Source organism: Camponotus floridanus, unplaced genomic scaffold (assembly GCF_003227725.1).
Source record: "Camponotus floridanus strain SB8 unplaced genomic scaffold, Cflo_v7.5 scaffold336, whole genome shotgun sequence".
Lineage (NCBI taxonomy): Eukaryota > Metazoa > Arthropoda > Insecta > Hymenoptera > Formicidae > Camponotus > Camponotus floridanus.
Window position 1 is genome coordinate 74549 of NW_020229477.1, and position 19502 is coordinate 94050.

A 19502-nucleotide genomic window follows, 5' to 3' on the forward strand; every position below is an offset into this window, starting at 1 on the left:
TCATTAACTTAACAATTTAAAATATGGCATATCATTTAAATAAAAACAAAGCAATTCAATCTGCAACACTTGACAAAAAAACATTAGCTGACTTTTTTAAATTTAAACTCTAATAATATCGGATCTGTATAACATTTTACAGAATAGAAGCCTGAATGAAATTTTTTGATTGACATTCCATAGGTAATCTTACTGTTAAACCTAGAATAACAAAAGCTCTAATGCGCAAACTAATAACAAGTGTTTTGAGAAAGACTAGTTCTTCCCTTTTTATATTTTAATTTAATTCTTAATTTTTAATCCAATAAAACATAAACCGGGAAAGTAATCGGCACATTTACAAAAAAATACTGCAATAAAAGTTAAATCTACCAATCTGCACCTTAACTTAATTAATTTAAAGGCTTCATTTAATTTAAAATATTACATTTTGTACAGATTTTTAGCAGTTATATAAAAAAAAATTAAATAAAAATTTAATCTCCTATATTAAACTTTTTCTAAAAACTATTTCTATACACTAAATCAGGATATGACACAAAGTTATAAAATTTCCAGTGCTACAATAATCTCGCCATAAAGCAAAAGGCTTCGTGTCCTTTAAGTCATCAGCCGATATTAAAATAATATTTGAGCCTGAGGCCACACTGAAAGAATTTAAAGAACGTTCATAACCCAGAGTCTTCCATTTACAACACAGAAAATAAACCCTATCGGATTCATAAATATATATTTTCATTATTTTAGCAAACACAGGATTTCCTGATTCAGTTTCTCGTCCACTCTTGACAGCAACATGCCACCCACTTCGGTATTGAACACCATATATTTCTACTTTTAATGTTTCAAATACGTTTACATTGTCTGCTATTCCAACTACTTTCAAATACTCACAACAATTACTGACAATTTTTAACCAGAACTGTCTGTCCCTTTGAACAGATTATTTTCTTTCTTGGGGCATCGTCAGAATCCCAAATGACACATTGTGAAATTTGACTCAGCCGGATCATGCTAAAAGGTAAATTTTTGAAATTGCAGCATTGACTTCCATATTTTTTGAATATGCTATGCTTTGCTTCATAGCGCAGACATATTATGGATCTAAGTGACCCAGACTTTATCAAACACTCCCCGTAATGCATCAAATGATGGAACTTGTTTATAAGTGCAACATTAGGAAATAGTTCCTTAAAACTTGAGACAAATTCTAATACCAAGTCCTGTAAGTAAGAAGCTTGAGATGATGATGCGATAGGACTAAAGACTATTTCACTAATTCTATTCAAGAGAAGAACAAGATGCAAGTATTCGTCTCCTTTAGGTACTTTATCAGAAATCAAGAAAGGAAATATTCTCAAAAGACACCATGTTTGCACAGCTTTCTGCTGAATCGGGTTACCATTGTAAAAATTATTGAGAGTAAAATTAGGTGACGGCTTATTTTTCTTTTCTGGCATACCATACTGAAACATCTGTATTCGGTTGTTTAGCTCAGTCAAAGTCAAGTTATATCTATTCTCTCTCTTAATAAAATGTTTGATTACGTACTCAAGAATTACAGGTGCAATACCTTGCCAAATGTCATGCATTGAATTAAAAACGAAATTCTCTGCGCAGTGCCAGAAACGACTTCTATGTAATGAACTATTTTCTTTCAAACCCGTTTCAGTATCGGTCAATAGCTTTGATTTGACTTTACGTACTTGTTTATCATACAATTCTCTCGTTCTTGAATTTTTAATTTCTACTTTTCCCCTAAGGAGATGAGATCTATGTATCATGCATAAACGACAGAAGTGATTAGCAGAAGGACCCAAGAATCCGAACATCTGATGTGCAGCCAAACCATCAGCAACCACACAAGCTATTGTGGCCCTCAATACAAATGGTTCTCCATCAAAACTTACCATAACTCCTTCTTCACTTTCCAACTTATTCAAATCATCAAGAAATGGACTAAAAATTTCCTTAAAACCATATTTAGTAACATCAGCTGTGTAACAAAATCCCAAAACTTGAACTTCTCCCATAAATGATTGCAAATGAGGAGGCAAATTTTGAATAATAAAGTAAAATGCTCCTAATTTATGAGCTGATGTTTTACTTCCTAGAGGATTGTTGACAACTATATCATCATAGTATAATTGAATTCTTAATGCTAGTGGATATCTCTGAAAAAATGGATTTTTTTTAAAGCTCTCCCCATCTCTAAAACCCCTCATAAATCCATCTGAAGAAGAAGATTCTTCTTCAATATATTTTCTAACACTTGAATGAGAAAGTATTAATTTAAGACTCTCAATTATTGGAACATATTGAAAACTTTCAATAACTAACTTTGGTTCGTATTCACCAGATTGTCTATTCAGCACTGATTCACAACGATCTCCAAGCGGAATCTCAACAGAGTCTACCAATCTATAATACATTTTTAAAGCTTTCAGTTGCTCTTCAATGGATGAAAATTTATTAAAAGGAGCAGAAATCTCAAACTTAGAGAGTAAATTCTGAATATCAGCCTGATTCAATGATATATCCTTACTTGAAAAATAATTCCTAACTTCTTGCTGAAAAAAGTTTGCAATGTTACAAACAAAAACCTCTGCTGCCATACAAGCTTGAGTCAAACTAGCCTCTGTGAGAAATGCTTTGGATCTAAGGTGAGCAACCATTTGTGCAGCCTCTCCTGATACACTAAACACTTTTTGAAATTTATCTTTAGAATTGTTACTCTCAGGCACACTACAATAACTATCTTGCTCAGGATTTTCATTAGAGTTTACCTCCATATGATTTTGAAATAAAAATGACTCGTTATTTCTATTCTTTACAATTGGATGTTTAACACGAAGATGTCTAATCAAACTATTGAAATTTTTAAAAACACATTGACATTCATTTTGTCGACATTGATATCCAAAACTATAGGGAGCTGACACTGACAAACTATGTGAATATCTTAAATGCGCTGTGAAATGTTTTAATCCATTCGGAATAAATTTATGACACATTGAACAAGTGTAGCCTTCCATTGGTGACACAGTTTGATTGTAAACTAACAATGATAGTAAAATAACAAAAAACACTTCGTTTACAGGCCTGAAATTAACCAACCATAGATATTAAGATATTTAAATAAATTTACAACTCAAGATCTGAAGTAATATTTAAATATTTATATATTTATATAAAATAATATTTAGTTTAGGAGTCTAGAATTAATCAACCACTAAACATATTCAAATAACTTAAAAAAACCTTAAAAAAAACAACAATATTATTACGCTACATTACTTTTCTGTCTTACCAAATTGATACATACTCAATAAAACGTTGATTGTGTTCTCATTAACTCCTTTATTTTTAAGATATATGGCCAAAACTTCAGGGTCTATCATTGAATTCTGAAACATTTGGAATTAATTTATTGGAAGTTAAAAACAAACCAGTCATGGGCACTTTTTATTTGATTAACAAATAAAAAATATTTGAAGAGAAAATATTATTTAAATAATTTTTTATATTGTGACGTGACGCTTTTTAAGCTCCGTCACGGTTTCCCTGCCGAGGAAAACAGCGTGCGCGGGGTCGTCTCTCGCGCCTGAGAGGAGACTACCGTTAGTTGTTATTCCATTGTTTAGCCCTATTTTTTAGCGAACTTTAAGACCCGCGATTCGAATACGGCTACCTTGCGTGCGTGCAAGATCGACAAGTTGTAAAGCAAGCTACCGCTAGACATCGAGGATACCGAAGATACCGAGGATACCGAGGATACCGAGGATACCGCAGTAATAAGGTCAAGTAGTAAGATCCCGCGCCACCGCGCTTTATAATGTAATAGGAGATTGAATCTGCATTATTTCAGATTGTAAAAGAAACGGCAACCAATTCCGACGACGGTGATGAAGGCAACTATCCAGGCAGCTGACTGGGAAAAACGGAAACCTCGGAAGGAGACGCGGAGACGGCCTGGCCAGCCGGCCGCGTCCCCGAGGATCGGCATCACGAATTACCGTCGTTCACAAGTACTGGACCCCTGTGCAAGGGCAACGCCGTACAACAGCAGCAACGTTCGAGGGGGCGGAGAATCAACCCCGTTTCCCCGAAATCGACAAGATGCGCGGAGGATCGGCGCGGGATTCGAGGGCCTTACGAGCACAGACGAAGATCGTCACTGTGTGGTGAGCTAGTGACGAGTGCACAGCAACCAATTATTCGGAAGAGACGACCCCGAGGGAGCCGCCGCCAACACGAATTGTAAGCCGTCGCACAGGTAGCCGACTAGACAAATTACTCCGGGATCAGCTGGTGTCATCGTATCGAGATACCGTCACCGGGCGGCTATCGTACCGTAGAGAAAAATTACCGAGAAGTTGAAAACTTGTACCGTAATTATCGGACGCCAGCTGTCACCGGGGTCGCGGAATTGTCCCTCTCAGGGGTGTTCGTACCGACAGTCCGTGGTCTTATGTATCGTTTCCGTACCGTTTAGAATTGTATTGTTTCTGCTAACATTTTTCTTGTATCGATACTCCGAGCGTGACGCGGCGATTTTGATCGAGTATATCGCATACCGGAAGGCGGGATTTGAGCGAGTAATTTCTTCGCGAGCGTGTGTTACCGGAATTAAGAGAACGGCTCTGCAAGAATATTGTTCTACGCGAAATCTCCGCCGAAAAGTATTTAACGTACCGCTTGTTCGAAATTTCCGTTACGCGGACGTCGTGCTATTGTTAACGAAACGAAAGGTCGTGCTGCGACCGTTACATCGGGTAAACAATTTCCGTCTATCTCCTTGAAACTACCGTTAGAGAAAGCTTCTGTTTTTTTCATCAAAACTTTGTCGAAAGTCATCGTTAATTGCCGTAAGAAAAGGTTCGATTCGAGTTATATCGAACTTATATAAAATACGTATACCGTTTATTTAGGATTAGAATTCTGTTCATTTCTTAGTTGTCTATTGTTCTTTACCGTTAATTATTGTTGATCGTAAAAGTTACCGTCAAAATTGTATGAAAATTCAGGTTCGATTTATATCGATATTTAGCACGAGGCTCGCGCTTCCAGGAGTGTTCGTAAACCATCCGCGGATAATCGTCTGATCGTAAAACTCCTGTACCCTCTGGTTACCGATAATTACGTTGATTACCGCCCTAAAACTAATTGATAATTATACCGAAATTTGTTAGCGAGACGAACGTCTCGACGTGCGAGCTGAAATTGGACGTAATTCGCCCTCAAGTTTTGTTAGATATTTCGCCGCTAATGTTCACGGTTTTCGGTTACCGTAATTATTGAGAGGCTAAAACTATTTCAATACCGTTTTTCCTTTTTGTTTATTGCCGACTCAGAATCGATATTTCAAGCAAACTTTCAGAAATCGTTGTATCTGACCTTCGCATCAGCCATTATAACGTGGCTTTTGTTTCCGAAATTTATAATAACCGTTATCTTTCGAAGTTTAGCTGATTTCTGTCATTAGTTTATCTGTGGTGTGCTTTCTTGTACATTTACCGATATATTTACCGATTTTATCCCGATTATATTAAATTCATTTATCTTATATTAAATTCGATTATACTGTTAATTGTGTGTGTACTTTAACTTTACAATATATGTAATTATTTGTGAACCAAATAACTGAGTATTAATCATTTCTCTCTCCTAACGATAATCTAGCGCTCTCTCCCCCTTACGGTAAATAATTCGCAAAGAACTCTGCCCCTCTGCCATAAACTGAGCTTGCCGTTACCGTTTCGATATCGTGGCGCGGAAATACCGCGCCTGGCGCCCATAACCTATCTCCTTTTTTGTTGAAGATTCTGTTACCATACGTTACCGCCATTTTAAGATACCGTTACCGCCATTTTAAGATCCCGATACCGCTAATTACTGACACCGCCAAATTTGCACGCTACCTCCTCGGGAGCGGCGTTCCTGAGGCGGGCGACGGCGTCGCAATATATATATGTATATATATATGTATATATATATACATATATAGCATTATACACCTCAAATATATATATATATATGTATATATATATATATATATATAATGCTTATTTTTTATATGCAGTAAATTTCATGTTACATTTTTGTGTTTCATAGCTTGAGCAGATCAACATTCTGTTTTTTGTTGGAACTGTTAACTCCGCAATTGTCAAAGTCTGGGAGTCTTGGTCGAAAGACTATTAATCCAAAAAAAATATTATTACTGGCTATATGGATGATGGCAACTCCAAATTCATACAGGTACATGTTTTACAAATGTATTAATGTAATCGCTTATTTTCACTGAACTAAAATGCTGTAGCAAAACATCAGTCTTCTGAAATTTATCTTACATTCCAATCCTAATTAAATAGTGCCTAGCGTATTAACTTTAGTATACTTAGTTATATCTTAATTTACTTATAAATCATTCATTTAAAAGTTGAAATGAGAAAATATTATTAATACTTTAGGAACAGTTTGAGATCTAAAACTTGAACTGTATGTCCATCATATATTAATATACAAAGATTTGACATTTAATCATTTATGTACTCTACTAGGTGTGTTGCAGATCATTTTGACGTTGGTAAGGCAACCGCTTGGAGATGTGTTCATAAGGTTGTAAAAGCATTGTATTTACATCTCAACACATTTATCACATGGCCCAGTAGAGAAAGAGCTGAACAAATCTGGACACATGTTAAAAATAAATATAAATTTCCGAAAGTTATAGGAGCGATAGATGGTACACATATAAAAATTACTGCACCGAAAAAGCATCCAGAAGCCTACATAAATCGAAAGGGCTACCATTCAATGCAATTACAGGTTTTTTAAATATTAAATCCATTATTTTAGAATTACAAAATTTTATAATTTAGTTTATTATTACGACGTTTCGACCATATGGTTGTGGTCCTTATCAAGTACATACTGCAAAGATTATAAATTGATAAATTAATTGACAGTTTCAATATATAACACGCTCAACGAATTAAAATGTAACAATGTTAGTATACCGAAGCCATAAATCAAGAGACCGGCATAGACGATGATCTTATAAATTGCACAAATCACATTAAAAAAAACGTTATTTATTAAGATTTAAATTAGAGAAAAATTGATGTGTCCGTGAGAGACATCGTCAAGAGACTAAAAACAAACGCTATGAGACGGGACTATGTGATCTTTATTATTTTATCGTAAATATTGTTACGTCCCCGTGTTCCTTCCCTGCGGGTTAATAATTGGTCACCCGTGATGTTCGGAGGAAGATCGTTTTCTGTCTCGTCGTCAAGAAGAATGTTTATAAACGGCGACCGTCAGCTGAGTTCCGAGCCAGCTGTCTAGCTGAGCGGACGCGCTTTCTGTATCGCGCCGCGACTTTTTGTAATTGTACGAATACGTTGTTCTGTGTTGTGTTGTGCTCAGTAAAGTTCCTTGTTCGCTATTAAAAGAGTGTTCGTTTATTTCGCGCGACTCGCGAGCGGCCGTTCTCTCCGCGCGCGTCTTCGATAATAGTCGAAGTCCTCGCCGCGGGCGTAACATTTTGGGGGCTCGTCCGGGATAAAACGAGCAACGGGCTGATACAACGAGCTACGAAGGGACGAGGAAGATGATGACGCAACATTCGCCGAGAGTAACCCGCTCGCAGACTCCACGTCATCCCTCGAATTCGGAGGCTCCGTCGGAGGAGAATGTCCTGCAAACTGCGCTCCGAGAGATCAGGGAGCTGCGTGACCAACGGGAGCAGGAACGCACACAATTTGAAGCCCTGCTGCGACAGCGCGACGAGGAACTCCGACGGCTAGAGCAGAGAATCGCTTTGCGGGAGGAAATCGAGCTAAGTCCTCCTAATAATATTGCGGGAACGGGTTTAAAATTAAAACCCGACACATTTGACGGGAAAGTTCCGCTGCGGGAGTTCCTCTCCCAGTTTCTTCTGATCGCGCGCGCGAATAATTGGGACGAATCCGCGAAGACTGTCGCTTTAGCCGCGAGTTTGCGAGGAAAAGCGCGGATCGTTCTGGAAAATATTGAGAATTTCGATAGGCTCACTTTCGCGGAATTAACATCGAAATTAGAATTGCTCTTCGGGGAAGGAAGCCTAACTCAAAATTATTATTCGATATTTACAAATCGAAAACAAAGATACGGGGAAGATCTCGCTTCCTTTGGCGCGGAGCTAGAAAGGCTGTCGCGGCTTGCATATCCCGAATGTTCCTACGCGGTTAGGGACAAGATCGCGTGCGCGCAATTTATTTCCGCTCTCCACGACGGTTTCTTGAGGAGGACCCTCCAATTGGACGGAATAACCTCTTTAAATTTGGCCATTGAGAGAGCGAAAATCGTGAAAACGATACAAGGGGAAAATTTTGAAAGAAGGAGGGAAAGCGCGAGTTTTCAGAGGGCGGAGAGGAACGGCGCGCGGGGGGATTTTGAAAAGAAAGCCGGGAGCAGCGAAAAGAACAACGCACGAACGGAGCATGGAAAGAGAGTTCCTTTGAAAGAGGAAAGGCGGGGGAATAATTTTTCCGCGAAAAGTAGGGGATGCTGGACGTGCGGGAAGACGGGGCATTTCCGGGCAGAATGCCCTGTAGAGAAGGGAAACGCGGTTTAGTTGAGCTTCGCGGGGGTAGCTCAACTTTCTCCCAAAAGGCCCCGATAGCGAATTATTTTATTGATTTTGATGTTGCTAAGATTGGTCAAAATAATTTTTGTTACAATAGCAGAATAAATGGTAAAGATTGTTCTTTAAAAGTAGACACGGGCTCCGATGTTTCTATACTAAAAAAAGAATTGGTAGACAAGGATATTAAAAAGGTTAGAGTTGAAAATTGCAATTTGAGATATCCGACAGGAGAAAAAGTTTCCGTTGAATTTCAAGTTGAAGTAAAGGTGGAGATTGGAAGACATTCAATTTTGTGTCCTATGTTTGTTGCTGCTACAAGCGATGATTGTATTTTAGGGATAGATTTTCTTAAGAAAATTAATTTGCAAAATATTTTTGATTTCGAATTCAACGAATTTAAGTCCAAAGAAAATAAAACTTTTAATTGTTCTCGAATCGAAAATTCTTATAAAATTCCACCTATTTTGGAAAATCTTTTTGAAAATAGTTCTTTGAATCTGAAGGGTGTGGAAAAGGAAATTTTTGCTAACTTTTTAAATGATTTCTCCGATGTGTTTTCTGAAAATATTACGGCTGGCAATTGTAGTGTTTTAAAGCATGCCATTAACTTAAAAGACTCTCTCCCCATAAAACAGGCACCTCGTCGAATTCCTATTCATTTAAGGAAGGAAGTGGATAAAATTATTGAGGATATGAAGGAACAAGGAGTCATAGAGGAGTCACAAAGTCCATGGATTTCTCCAGCCGTTATGGTAAAAAAGAAGGACGGCGGTATAAGATTTTGCGTCGACTATCGGAAGTTAAACGATGTGACGGTAAAGGATTCATACCCTCTTCCTAGAATTGACGATATTTTAGACCAACTCTCAGGTAACTCTTGGTTTTCCTCATTAGATTTAAAGAGCGGTTATTGGCAACTTAAAATCCGTCCCGAGGACAGGGAAAAAACGGTCTTCTCTATCGGCAGAGGTCTTTGGCAATTTACCGTAATGCCGTTTGGTCTATGTAATGCTCCCGCGACTTTTGAACGATTAATAGAAAAGGTTTTACACGGTCTCTTATCGGAAAAATGTTTAGTATATCTGGATGACATAATTATTTTCGGAAAAACTTTCGATGAAATGTTGGAGAATTTAAATTTGGTATTCTCGCGATTGAAGGAAGCTAATTTAAAAATGAATCCTGAAAAATGTGTTTTCTTTCAAAGAAATATAAAATATTTGGGACATATTATTTCGGAAGAAGGCGTCACTACGGATCCCGAAAAGATTATTGCCGTGAGAGATTGGCCGATCCCCCACACAAAAAAACAGTTACGAAGTTTTCTCGGTTTTTGTTCTTACTATCGTAAATTCGTGAAGGGGTTCTCTTCTTTGGCGAAGCCCCTTTACGTATTAACAGAAAATCTAGTTAAATTCGTTTGGGGAAAGGAATGCCAGGATGCTTTTGAATTATTAAAAACGATGTTATCAACTTCTCCGATATTAGCTTTTCCAAAAGGGAAGGATGAGTTCATTCTAGATACTGACGCGTCCAACATCGGAATCGGTGCAGTGTTATCCCAAAGGCAAAAGGGAGAAGAGAAAGTGATTGGGTATTTTAGTAAAGTACTTAGCAAGACTGAACGAAATTATTGTGTGACTAGAAGAGAATTGTTAGCGATTATGGATTCTTTAAAATTTTTTCGTCACTATCTTTTAGGAAGGAAATTTATAATTCGTACGGATCATATATCGTTAAAATGGCTCATGTCTTTTAAAAATTTAGAAGGACAATTGGCTCGATGGCTCGAAAGGCTTCAGGAATTTGAGTTCGAAGTTGTTTACCGAAAGGGACAATCTCACGGAAATGCCGACGGACTTTCAAGGCGATTATGTGAGACTTTAGGATGCGGATACTGCACCAAAATTGAAAAGAAAAGTGCAGAGGGAATAGAGGAAATGGTCGCTCGTATTGCGCTTGCGAAAGAAAATCTTGAAGAATGGCGTCTGGCACAGCGAACAGATCCAAGCATATCTTTCATTTTGCAGGGTAAAGAAACAGGAAGAAGACCATTGCACTCGGAAGTTCCTGCTAAAGATATTTCAGCTCAAATTTATTGGCTTTACTGGGATTCTCTCATTCTAAAAAATGGAATTCTCTATAAAAAATGGGAAGCCCCAAATCTTCGAACGAGTTTCCTTCAATTGGTAGTTCCACGAGATCGGATCAAGGAAGTTTTACAGGAAATGCATGATTCCCCATCCGGAGGACATTTTGGAGTCAACAAGACCTTAGAGAAAATCCGAAAAAGATTCTATTGGGCCAAATGTAAACAGGACGTTGAGAAATGGTGCAGAACATGCAAGATCTGCGTGTCCAGGAAAGGTCCATTTGAAAAGGGGAAATCCCCGTTACAAATTTACAACGTTGAAGCTCCTTTGGAAAGGGTACAAATGGATATCCTTGGGCCTCTTCCTTTAACTAAATTAGGGAATAAGTATCTTCTTGTAATGGTAGATTGTTTTACAAAATGGGTAGAAGCCTTCCCTGTCAAAAATATTAGAGCTAAAACAGTGGCTGAAGTTTTTGTGAATCAGTTTGTCTCAAGACATGGAGTGCCTCTTGAAGTTCACACAGATCAGGGGAGGAATTTCGAGTCACAGTTATTTGGAGAATTGATGCGACTTCTTGGAATTAAAAAGACAAGGACTACTGCTCTTCATCCTCAATCGGACGGCCAGGTGGAACGTCAACACCAGACGATTCTCAATTACTTGGCGAAATACATTTCCGAGAATCAGAAAAATTGGGATGAATGGATTCCTATGTTCCTCTTAGCGTATAGATCATCGAAGCATGAGACCACTGGAGTGACTCCTGCCGAATTATACTTTGCTCGAGAGCTTAGGCTGCCAGTGGACTTGTTTCGAGGAACTCCTAAATTTGATGAAGAAAGGTTGCCTCCGGAAAATTTTGTGGAAAGTTTGAAAGAAAAATTAGAGGAAATTCATTCTTGTGTTAGGGAACGCATGGTCTTGAAGTCTTCGCGAATGAAAGTAAGATATGATCAAAAGGTTAGAACTGTTCTTTTTCAGGAGGGAGAGAGAGTCTGGTTATATAATCCTAAGAGAAGTAAGAGGAGGGCTCAGAAATTGCAAAGCAATTGGGAAGGTCCTTATTTAATTATTAAAAAACTTAACGACGTAGTTTACTGCATCCAAAAGACTCCTAGACATAGGAAAAAAGTTGTACATGCGGATAGGATAGCTCTTTTTCTAGAAAGAGACTAGAATAGTTAGTAGATTGGAGCCCGGAAATGTCTATCAGTTAGGAAATTTGAAGGAGGTGAGGGGGGTTTCTACGAAATAGGAATAAAAGGTAGTTGCTGCGTAATCTTTGTTTTCTTTTTCAGGACCTTTGATTTGAAGAAGGTTCCGCTTAGGAGAGAGAATTTCTTATCGTCGTCATCTGATTCTTCGTTTTTTTTTTTGAAGACCGCCTTACCCACGGTTTTTGATCCGTGGTTTTCCCGTGTGGTCTTGGGGCAAATGCCGAGGCGGGGATTTGGGGAGTTCTTAAGGAACGGAGGGTCCACGGAAGTTACCCCCCCCCTTATCCGAAAAGCTCCCAGGGAAACCAGGATGTAGCAGAACGAACATCGAAGGTCGATTGGGTTCGAAACGGCGGATCGCTCGGTAACCTGAGGCAACAGCCCGGGGTAGGGCAGGATGGTTCGTCGGAGCCCTGGAGTCGACATTTGGCTGTTAGTCGATTGGGACCAGAATGACGAAGTTGCTCGGTAACCTGTGACAGCAGTCTAGGGAGAGCAAGGAGACTCGTCGGTACCCTGGAGTCGACGTGTGCGGATGTACATTTGGATCCAAAATAGCGGAGTCCTAGAGTCGACATCAAGGCACAGTTTTAGGACAGCGTTGGATGTTCCCCCCCCCCTATTTCTGATTGTCGGGACGACAACCTTGAAGGGGAGGAGGGGGGTAGTGTTACGTCCCCGTGTTCCTTCCCTGCGGGTTAATAATTGGTCACCCGTGATGTTCGGAGGAAGATCGTTTTCTGTCTCGTCGTCAAGAAGAATGTTTATAAACGGCGACCGTCAGCTGAGTTCCGAGCCAGCTGTCTAGCTGAGCGGACGCGCTTTCTGTATCGCGCCGCGACTTTTTGTAATTGTACGAATACGTTGTTCTGTGTTGTGTTGTGCTCAGTAAAGTTCCTTGTTCGCTATTAAAAGAGTGTTCGTTTATTTCGCGCGACTCGCGAGCGGCCGTTCTCTCCGCGCGCGTCTTCGATAATAGTCGAAGTCCTCGCCGCGGGCGTAACAATATTATTTAAATTATCTGTGTCTTTCTGTAGGTTGATTAAATTATTATTAAATTTTTTGATGAAAAACATCTCAGCAATTTCTCTCTTTCGAACATATTTTTCGTTATGCAGAATATTAGGTTTCGACCAGTCAAAATCATATTTAGATTCTGATCTATGTTTGCTAATAACCGAATGATTAGATTCATGTAACTTTATATTGTTGCAATGTTCTTTTAATCGCGTACGTAAATGTCTTTTTGTTTGCCCGATGCATGATAAATTGCAATCTTTACAATTTAATTTATATACAACATCTGTCTTATCGTTATTCTGTAAATTATTATTACCAAGTCTAATTAAATTATTTAGTTTTTTAGTTATTTTGTAGACGACGTTAAAACCGCTATTTTTCAGAAGGCGATACAAATCATGACTCGAATTCTCCACATATGGTATTGAAATAAATTGAGTCTTGTCAGAACCAGCAAGATTCACGTTAACTGTATCATTAAGATCACGATTATTTAAAAAATTAACTCTTTTTTGAATGTGTCTGTGTATTATATGTTCAGAAAAACAATTACTGATTAAAATGTCAAATACTAATTTGATATTTTCTTGCCAGAAGCAGTCGTTAGATAATAGAATAGCATGGTCAACTAAATTATATATAGTGTTGATTTTATATTTTAACGGGTGGTTAGAATGATAATTAATGTACCTCCCTGACCATGTCGGTTTCCTAAACCAGTTAGTAATCAGAGTATTCCCGGACCGAATAACTTTGACATTCAAAAAACTAATCGATGAATCAGCTTCAATTTCATATGTAAATTTCAAGCGTTTGTGATAGTTATTAAAGCTTCTTAAAATTTCGTTAATTCTTTCATGTGGTACTATTGCAAAAACATCGTCTACAAATCTATAATACGTAGGTACCGTAAAACTTAATGAGTCTAAGCAATGTGTCTCCAAGTCGTCCATCACCATATCAGCCAGGATAGGTGACAATGGAGAACCCATAGGACTGCCGAAGATCTGTTCATAAAAACGTCCGTTAAATAAAAAGCAGGTTGAATCTAAAATCGTCTGTACAGCAAACAAAAATTGCAATAAGTTAAATTTCGTATTTTTCGAAATGTCATCCCAACGCCTTCTTATGGCGTTAATAACTAGCTCCTTGGGAACATTTGTAAATAGAGACGTTACATCCAGAGAAACCATGACATTCTCTTCATTGATAACCGTGTTCTTTATATTATCAGCGAAGGACCAACCATCTTTGACGTAAGAATTTGGTTTCTTTATTGATTTATATAAGATGTTGTGGATGTATCTCGAGATGTTATATACCGGGCTTCCCAGAGCTGATACAATAACTCTCAACGGAAAACCGTCCTTATGGATCTTCGACAGACCATAACAACGCGGTAAATTACCGTTCGTGCAATTTAAATGCTTATAAGTCATTTCAGTTATCAAATTATTAGTGAACCAAGATTTGACTAACCCATTGATTCCATGACTAACCCATTGACCCATTGATTGTTAGTTAATTTGTTCAAAGGGTCCCTTTTCAATTCTTTGTAAGTGATTTGGTCCCCCAGCAGCATGTCCATATTGTTAAAATAATCTTTTTTATCCATAGCCACGGTAATCTGACCCTTGTCAGCTCTCGTGACCATAATATCGTTATTCTCGCGTAAAAATCTCTTAGAAGCATTAAAGGAGTTAAGGATGTATCTCTCACCATAATTAATATGTGTTTTGGTGGAGAGGAACCTTTGGAGAATGTTTGCCACGGAAATCCTGGTTGTTTCAATGGAATCCGTGGGTAAAATATTGCTCTTTTCTTCAAAATTTTTGACGACATCCAGAACGTAATTGGTACGATCATTATTGTGATCCTGTACAATAGGCAATGCAAAACTGTCACCGAGGCTCAACAAATCAGAGACCGTGTCCGGTATGTTTTTGCTGCTTAGGTTCACAAACCACTTAGACTTATCAATGTTTGAAAAAGGCTGGCTACAAGTGTTGTATTTTAATTTCAAATTATTGAACTTCTTGATCAAGTTGTTTTTTACACTGAAATCAAAGGATGTGAGTCTCTGTTTATTAAGTACAAAAAATTCTTTCACCAAATCATGCGGTAACCATTGAAAGAGACATTTTTCAATGTTTTCAACTTTGCTTTGTAGATAATTCAAATTTATGTTTTGATCTTCAATCTCGAAGTTCAATAATTTATACTGATTTGCTTTTTTAAAATTATCGAACTTGCGTTTAACACAATTGCTACGAAACACGACGTCAATTTTTATATTAGTGATGTGTGTAGGAATCAAATCGTATCTTCGGCAACGAATCAGAAAAGTCAATTGTTGTTTCAAAATGTGGATCTTCTTTTTGCATTTAATCCATGATTTTAACAGTGTGGTGCAGTTGTCATCAAATCGTTGAGAAACGTGTTGGAAAAAGTTTTCGGTGCGATTTAACTCCATAATTAGATCCAGGAGCGAATTAAAATTAATAAATATCTTAATATCGCTAGTCAAATAATCAAAGGATTTTTTTTTTTTAAATGTGATTTGTGCAATTTATAAGAGCATCGTCTATGCCGGTCTCTTGATTTATGGCTTCGGTATACTAACATTGTTACATTTTAATTCGTTGAGCGTGTTATATATTGAAACTGTCAATTAATTTATCAATTTATAATCTTTGCAGTATGTACTTGATAAGAACCACAATCATATGGTCGAAACGTCGTAATAATAAACTAAATTTCTGGCTAGTTTGGTCGACTACATTTTTTCAATAATCCTTTGATTATTCGACTAACGATACTAAGATATTTATTAAAATTTTATAAATAAAAATTTTTTAAATAAACTATAATGTTATTCGTTCTTTCCAGATAATATGTGATCATGAACTGAAATTTACTCACGTATATGTAGGACAAGTGGGATCAGTACACGATATGAGAATTTTTAGACTTTCTGGTTTTGAAAACATGTGTACTGACGTAAATTTTCCCGAAAACAGTCACATATTAAGCGATGCTGCATACAGCATTCAGAAACATATAATGGTGCCATTTAAGGACAATGGACATTTGACGCAAGCACAAATAACGTATAGTACCCACTTATCTCAAGCAAGGATGATGATAGAGCGATCAATTGGTTTGCTGAAAAGACGGTTCCGAAGTCTATTAGATAAACTGCCAATGCAAAGAACCGATTTAATACCAAAATATGTGTGCGCATGTTGTATTTTACGTAATATATGTTTAATGCGCAATGATCAGATAGACATTCCAATTATTGTGTACACAAATGAACCTACACAACATGAAATAGGAAACGCATCTGAAATATTGCGAGAAGAAGGCATTAACAAACGGAATGCCATAGTATATCATCTACAAAATAATGAATTGTAACGTTATTATACGTGAATATATCGCAAATTATTTTATAATTATAAAATTGAAATTATAAAAAAAAATAAAGTAAATAAATAAAAGAAATAATTATAATATTTATATTTATAAATGATTTTTATAATAAAAAATTTTCTATTATATAAAAATATGTATTTATTTATCATGTATGAAATACAACATTAATAAAATGTTTTACATATGAAAACAGCACAGTCTTAGTATTATTTTAATTCCAAAAACAAAATAAAATCACAGTCTGTGTAGAAACAGTACATATACTTCTAAATAAAAAAATAAATATTATACTTCTCTAATATATCTACTATATAGTATAAACTATAATACTTTATAATAACATTTAAAAATACGATATAATTATTTGTTGTTTCTAATACTCTCTGTTAAAACTTCTTCGATCTTAGCTAATCTAGTCATTTTTTCTTCATGACATTTTTGTGTGTTATTTTCTTTACTCTTTTGAATTTTTAATGATTGCTCAAGATAATCTTCTAAGATTTTATCCAATTTTCATTTTTTTGATACTACAAATAAAAAAAATAATCAGAAATTAATACAATCAACTTAATGATATTTTTAAATCAATCAAAAATATAAATAAAAGGCTTAAAGGACCAAAGTAGATGTAGTAGGCCGGTTCTAACCCAGGTCCTCTGAGGGAGGTGAGGTGCGAGGGGATCTCAGCGGAGCGGGGGTATGACGTCAAGCGGGGGTTGGGGGGGGGTCACGTTAATGACAAGCATAAACAAAAGAGCGGTATTCTTTTGAAAAGGATTAGGCCTAATCCTTTTTTGGGTCTAATCCTTTTTTGGGTCTAATCCTTTTTATTGTTCTTTTATTTTATTGTATTTTATTATATTTTGAAAAAGATTTTGGGGACCTAATCTTTTTTATTGTTCTTTTATTTTATTTTATTGTATTTTATTATATTTTGAAAAAAGATTTTGGGGACCTAATCTTTTTTATTGTTCTTTTATTTTATTTTTATTGTATTTTATTATATATTTTTATATATATTTTATATATATTTATATATATTTTTATATATATTTTTATATATATTGTATTTTATTATATATTTTGAAAAAGATTTTGCGGACCTAATCCTTTTTATTGTTCTTTTATTTTATTGTATTTTATTTTATTTTTTAAGGAAAAATTTTATTTTTTAAGGAAAAATTTTAATAGCGCTAATGATCGGCTGCTTTGTCTGGGGATTACTCGATTAGACACAATACAATTGGACACAATTGGCTTTGATTGACTAATCGGAGGTGTCTCCCTCGTTTACATATCAGCGCCGATGTTCGGCTGCTTTGTACTCTCGAGGTACACCCGTAATAGATAATTCCAGGTTTTTTTTCCCGTTCGACGTATAAACAATAGAGATTAAGCGGACAAGCTTTCAGAGATTATCGGGGGACACAAAGAAAATTTTTTCTTGCAAATGGGATACTATAGAAAACCTTTTATACTCTTTTTTTTTTTTTTACTCTTATACATATTTTTATGACTTTATTTCATAAACTTACATTTTTGAGATATTTCAGTCCAACCTTTTCAAGCAATCTGTGTAATACAATAGCGCATTTTTTCTACGATCCTAGGTACATTTGCAAGAAAATTTTCTTTCGTGTCAACCCCCAACAGTCTCTGAAAGCTTGTTGGTCGAATATAAGAAGGATCGAAGCGCAGCAGATCATAGTACATCATTTGAAAACGCATCGACACGTCGGTAGCAAAAAATAGTGTTCTCTCGGAAAGTGTTTTGTCAGAAAAAAGATAGTGTTCTGTTAGTCTTCTGTGATATATATATATTGTGTGATAATACATAAAATGGAAAACATCGAGCAGACTGAAGGCGATCTGATAGAGCGATCTCGCCAAATTACCACCTTGGGCGAGTATTTTGCATGGCTGCAGCGTTGCGAAGAATTGATCAAAGAGCTCGAAGAACGCAGTCGTGTTAAGCGTCCGCGACTCTCGATCGGAAAGAGACAATCTCTGGCAGCCAAAATCGCGCAGCTCGAAGGTGCAAAAACTCGATTGCAGAGAAGATTTATTCCCAGTGGTGGTGAATACAGCGATGACAATAACGCGGAGAGACTCGTTTGGCGAGAGATCGATACCGCGTTCGAGAGTCGCGTATCGACTGGTGCGGTGATAAATTATAATCACATCGAACCGCGCCAATTTCTCAAGGATGCCGAAGACATTGTGATAGAACATGTGCAGGACGCTTTAGAAAAACACAGCAGTATAAAAGTGAACACAATATTCAATGGTGAATTTGTGGCCGGAGATAAACATGCGAATAAAAGTGTAAATACAAGAAACCATGAACTCTTTCGCACGTCCAATTTACGCGAGTGGTACGAACAGCGCGTTATCGAGTCCACCCTAGCATCTCTGGAAGAATTTCAGGAACGCGATAGCGGGTGGGCTTTGTCGCGAATACTGAACTTGACTGTAAATATTAACAAGTTCAATCCCATGCACGCGGGATGTCACATCAAGTTACCGCGGGATATTATGATGAAGAGAGCGGTGATTAACGTGCAATCAAAGGACAATGCATGTTTCGCGTGGGCAGTGGTCGCCGCTCTGTATCCCGCCGAAAGTCACGCGGAACGGGAATCATCGTACCCGCATTACGCGACAGTGTTGAATCTCCGGGACATTGAGTTTCCAGCGACTATGAATCAGATTAAGAAATTTGAACATGCAAATAACATTTCAATCAACGTGTACAGCATCGAGAAAGAGAACAACATTGCTCCGATACATCTTTCACAGCAGAAACGGGACAAGCATGTGAATCTGCTATACGTGGAAGATGGTAACAACAACGTGGGACATTTCGCGTGGATCAAGAATCTATCCCGACTAGTGAGCTCGCAACTCAGCAAAAAAGATCACAAGAAATATATCTGCGATCGGTTAGTTTATTTTATATTATTTGAATAATTATTATTTGTATAATTATAATATGAATTGTTAAAATCTTAATTAAATTTTTTTCCTTTACAGATGTCTACATTATTTTGGTTCGGACGACAAGTTGCAGTTGCATACGGTCGACTGCGGAAAGCTAAA

General features: G+C 36.9%; 2 protein-coding genes across 2 annotated transcripts; one reads left to right on the forward strand and one right to left on the reverse strand.

Annotated features, from left to right (window-relative positions):
* The first annotated feature begins 4119 nt into the window (after nucleotides 1-4119).
* Nucleotides 4120-6837, forward strand: LOC112638609 (putative nuclease HARBI1). The gene is made up of 3 exons (XM_025410649.1): nucleotides 4120-4184; nucleotides 6115-6258; nucleotides 6561-6837. The coding sequence occupies exons 1-3, from the start codon at nucleotides 4120-4122 to the stop codon at nucleotides 6835-6837; spliced, it is 486 nt and encodes a 161-aa protein (XP_025266434.1).
* A 7602-nt stretch (nucleotides 6838-14439) lies between these two features.
* LOC112638610 lies at nucleotides 14440-15438 on the reverse strand. Its single transcript, XM_025410650.1, has one exon. It carries the CDS (start codon nucleotides 15436-15438, stop codon nucleotides 14440-14442), a length of 999 nt encoding a protein of 332 aa, XP_025266435.1.
* Nucleotides 15439-19502: the final 4064 nt, after the last annotated feature.

Excerpts from the sequence above, each read along its gene's own strand:
- LOC112638609 (XM_025410649.1), top strand. The coding sequence starts at position 4,120 with ATGCGCGGAGGATCGGCGCGGGATTCGAGGGCCTTACGAGCACAGACG. Across the intron at positions 4,185-6,114 it reads ACGAAGATCGTCACTGTGTG|CTTGAGCAGATCAACATTCT; the intron begins GTGAGCTAGTGA and ends TGTGTTTCATAG. Across the intron at positions 6,259-6,560 it reads GCAACTCCAAATTCATACAG|GTGTGTTGCAGATCATTTTG; the intron begins GTACATGTTTTA and ends GTACTCTACTAG.
- LOC112638610 (XM_025410650.1), bottom strand. The coding sequence starts at position 15,438 with ATGGAGTTAAATCGCACCGAAAACTTTTTCCAACACGTTTCTCAACGA.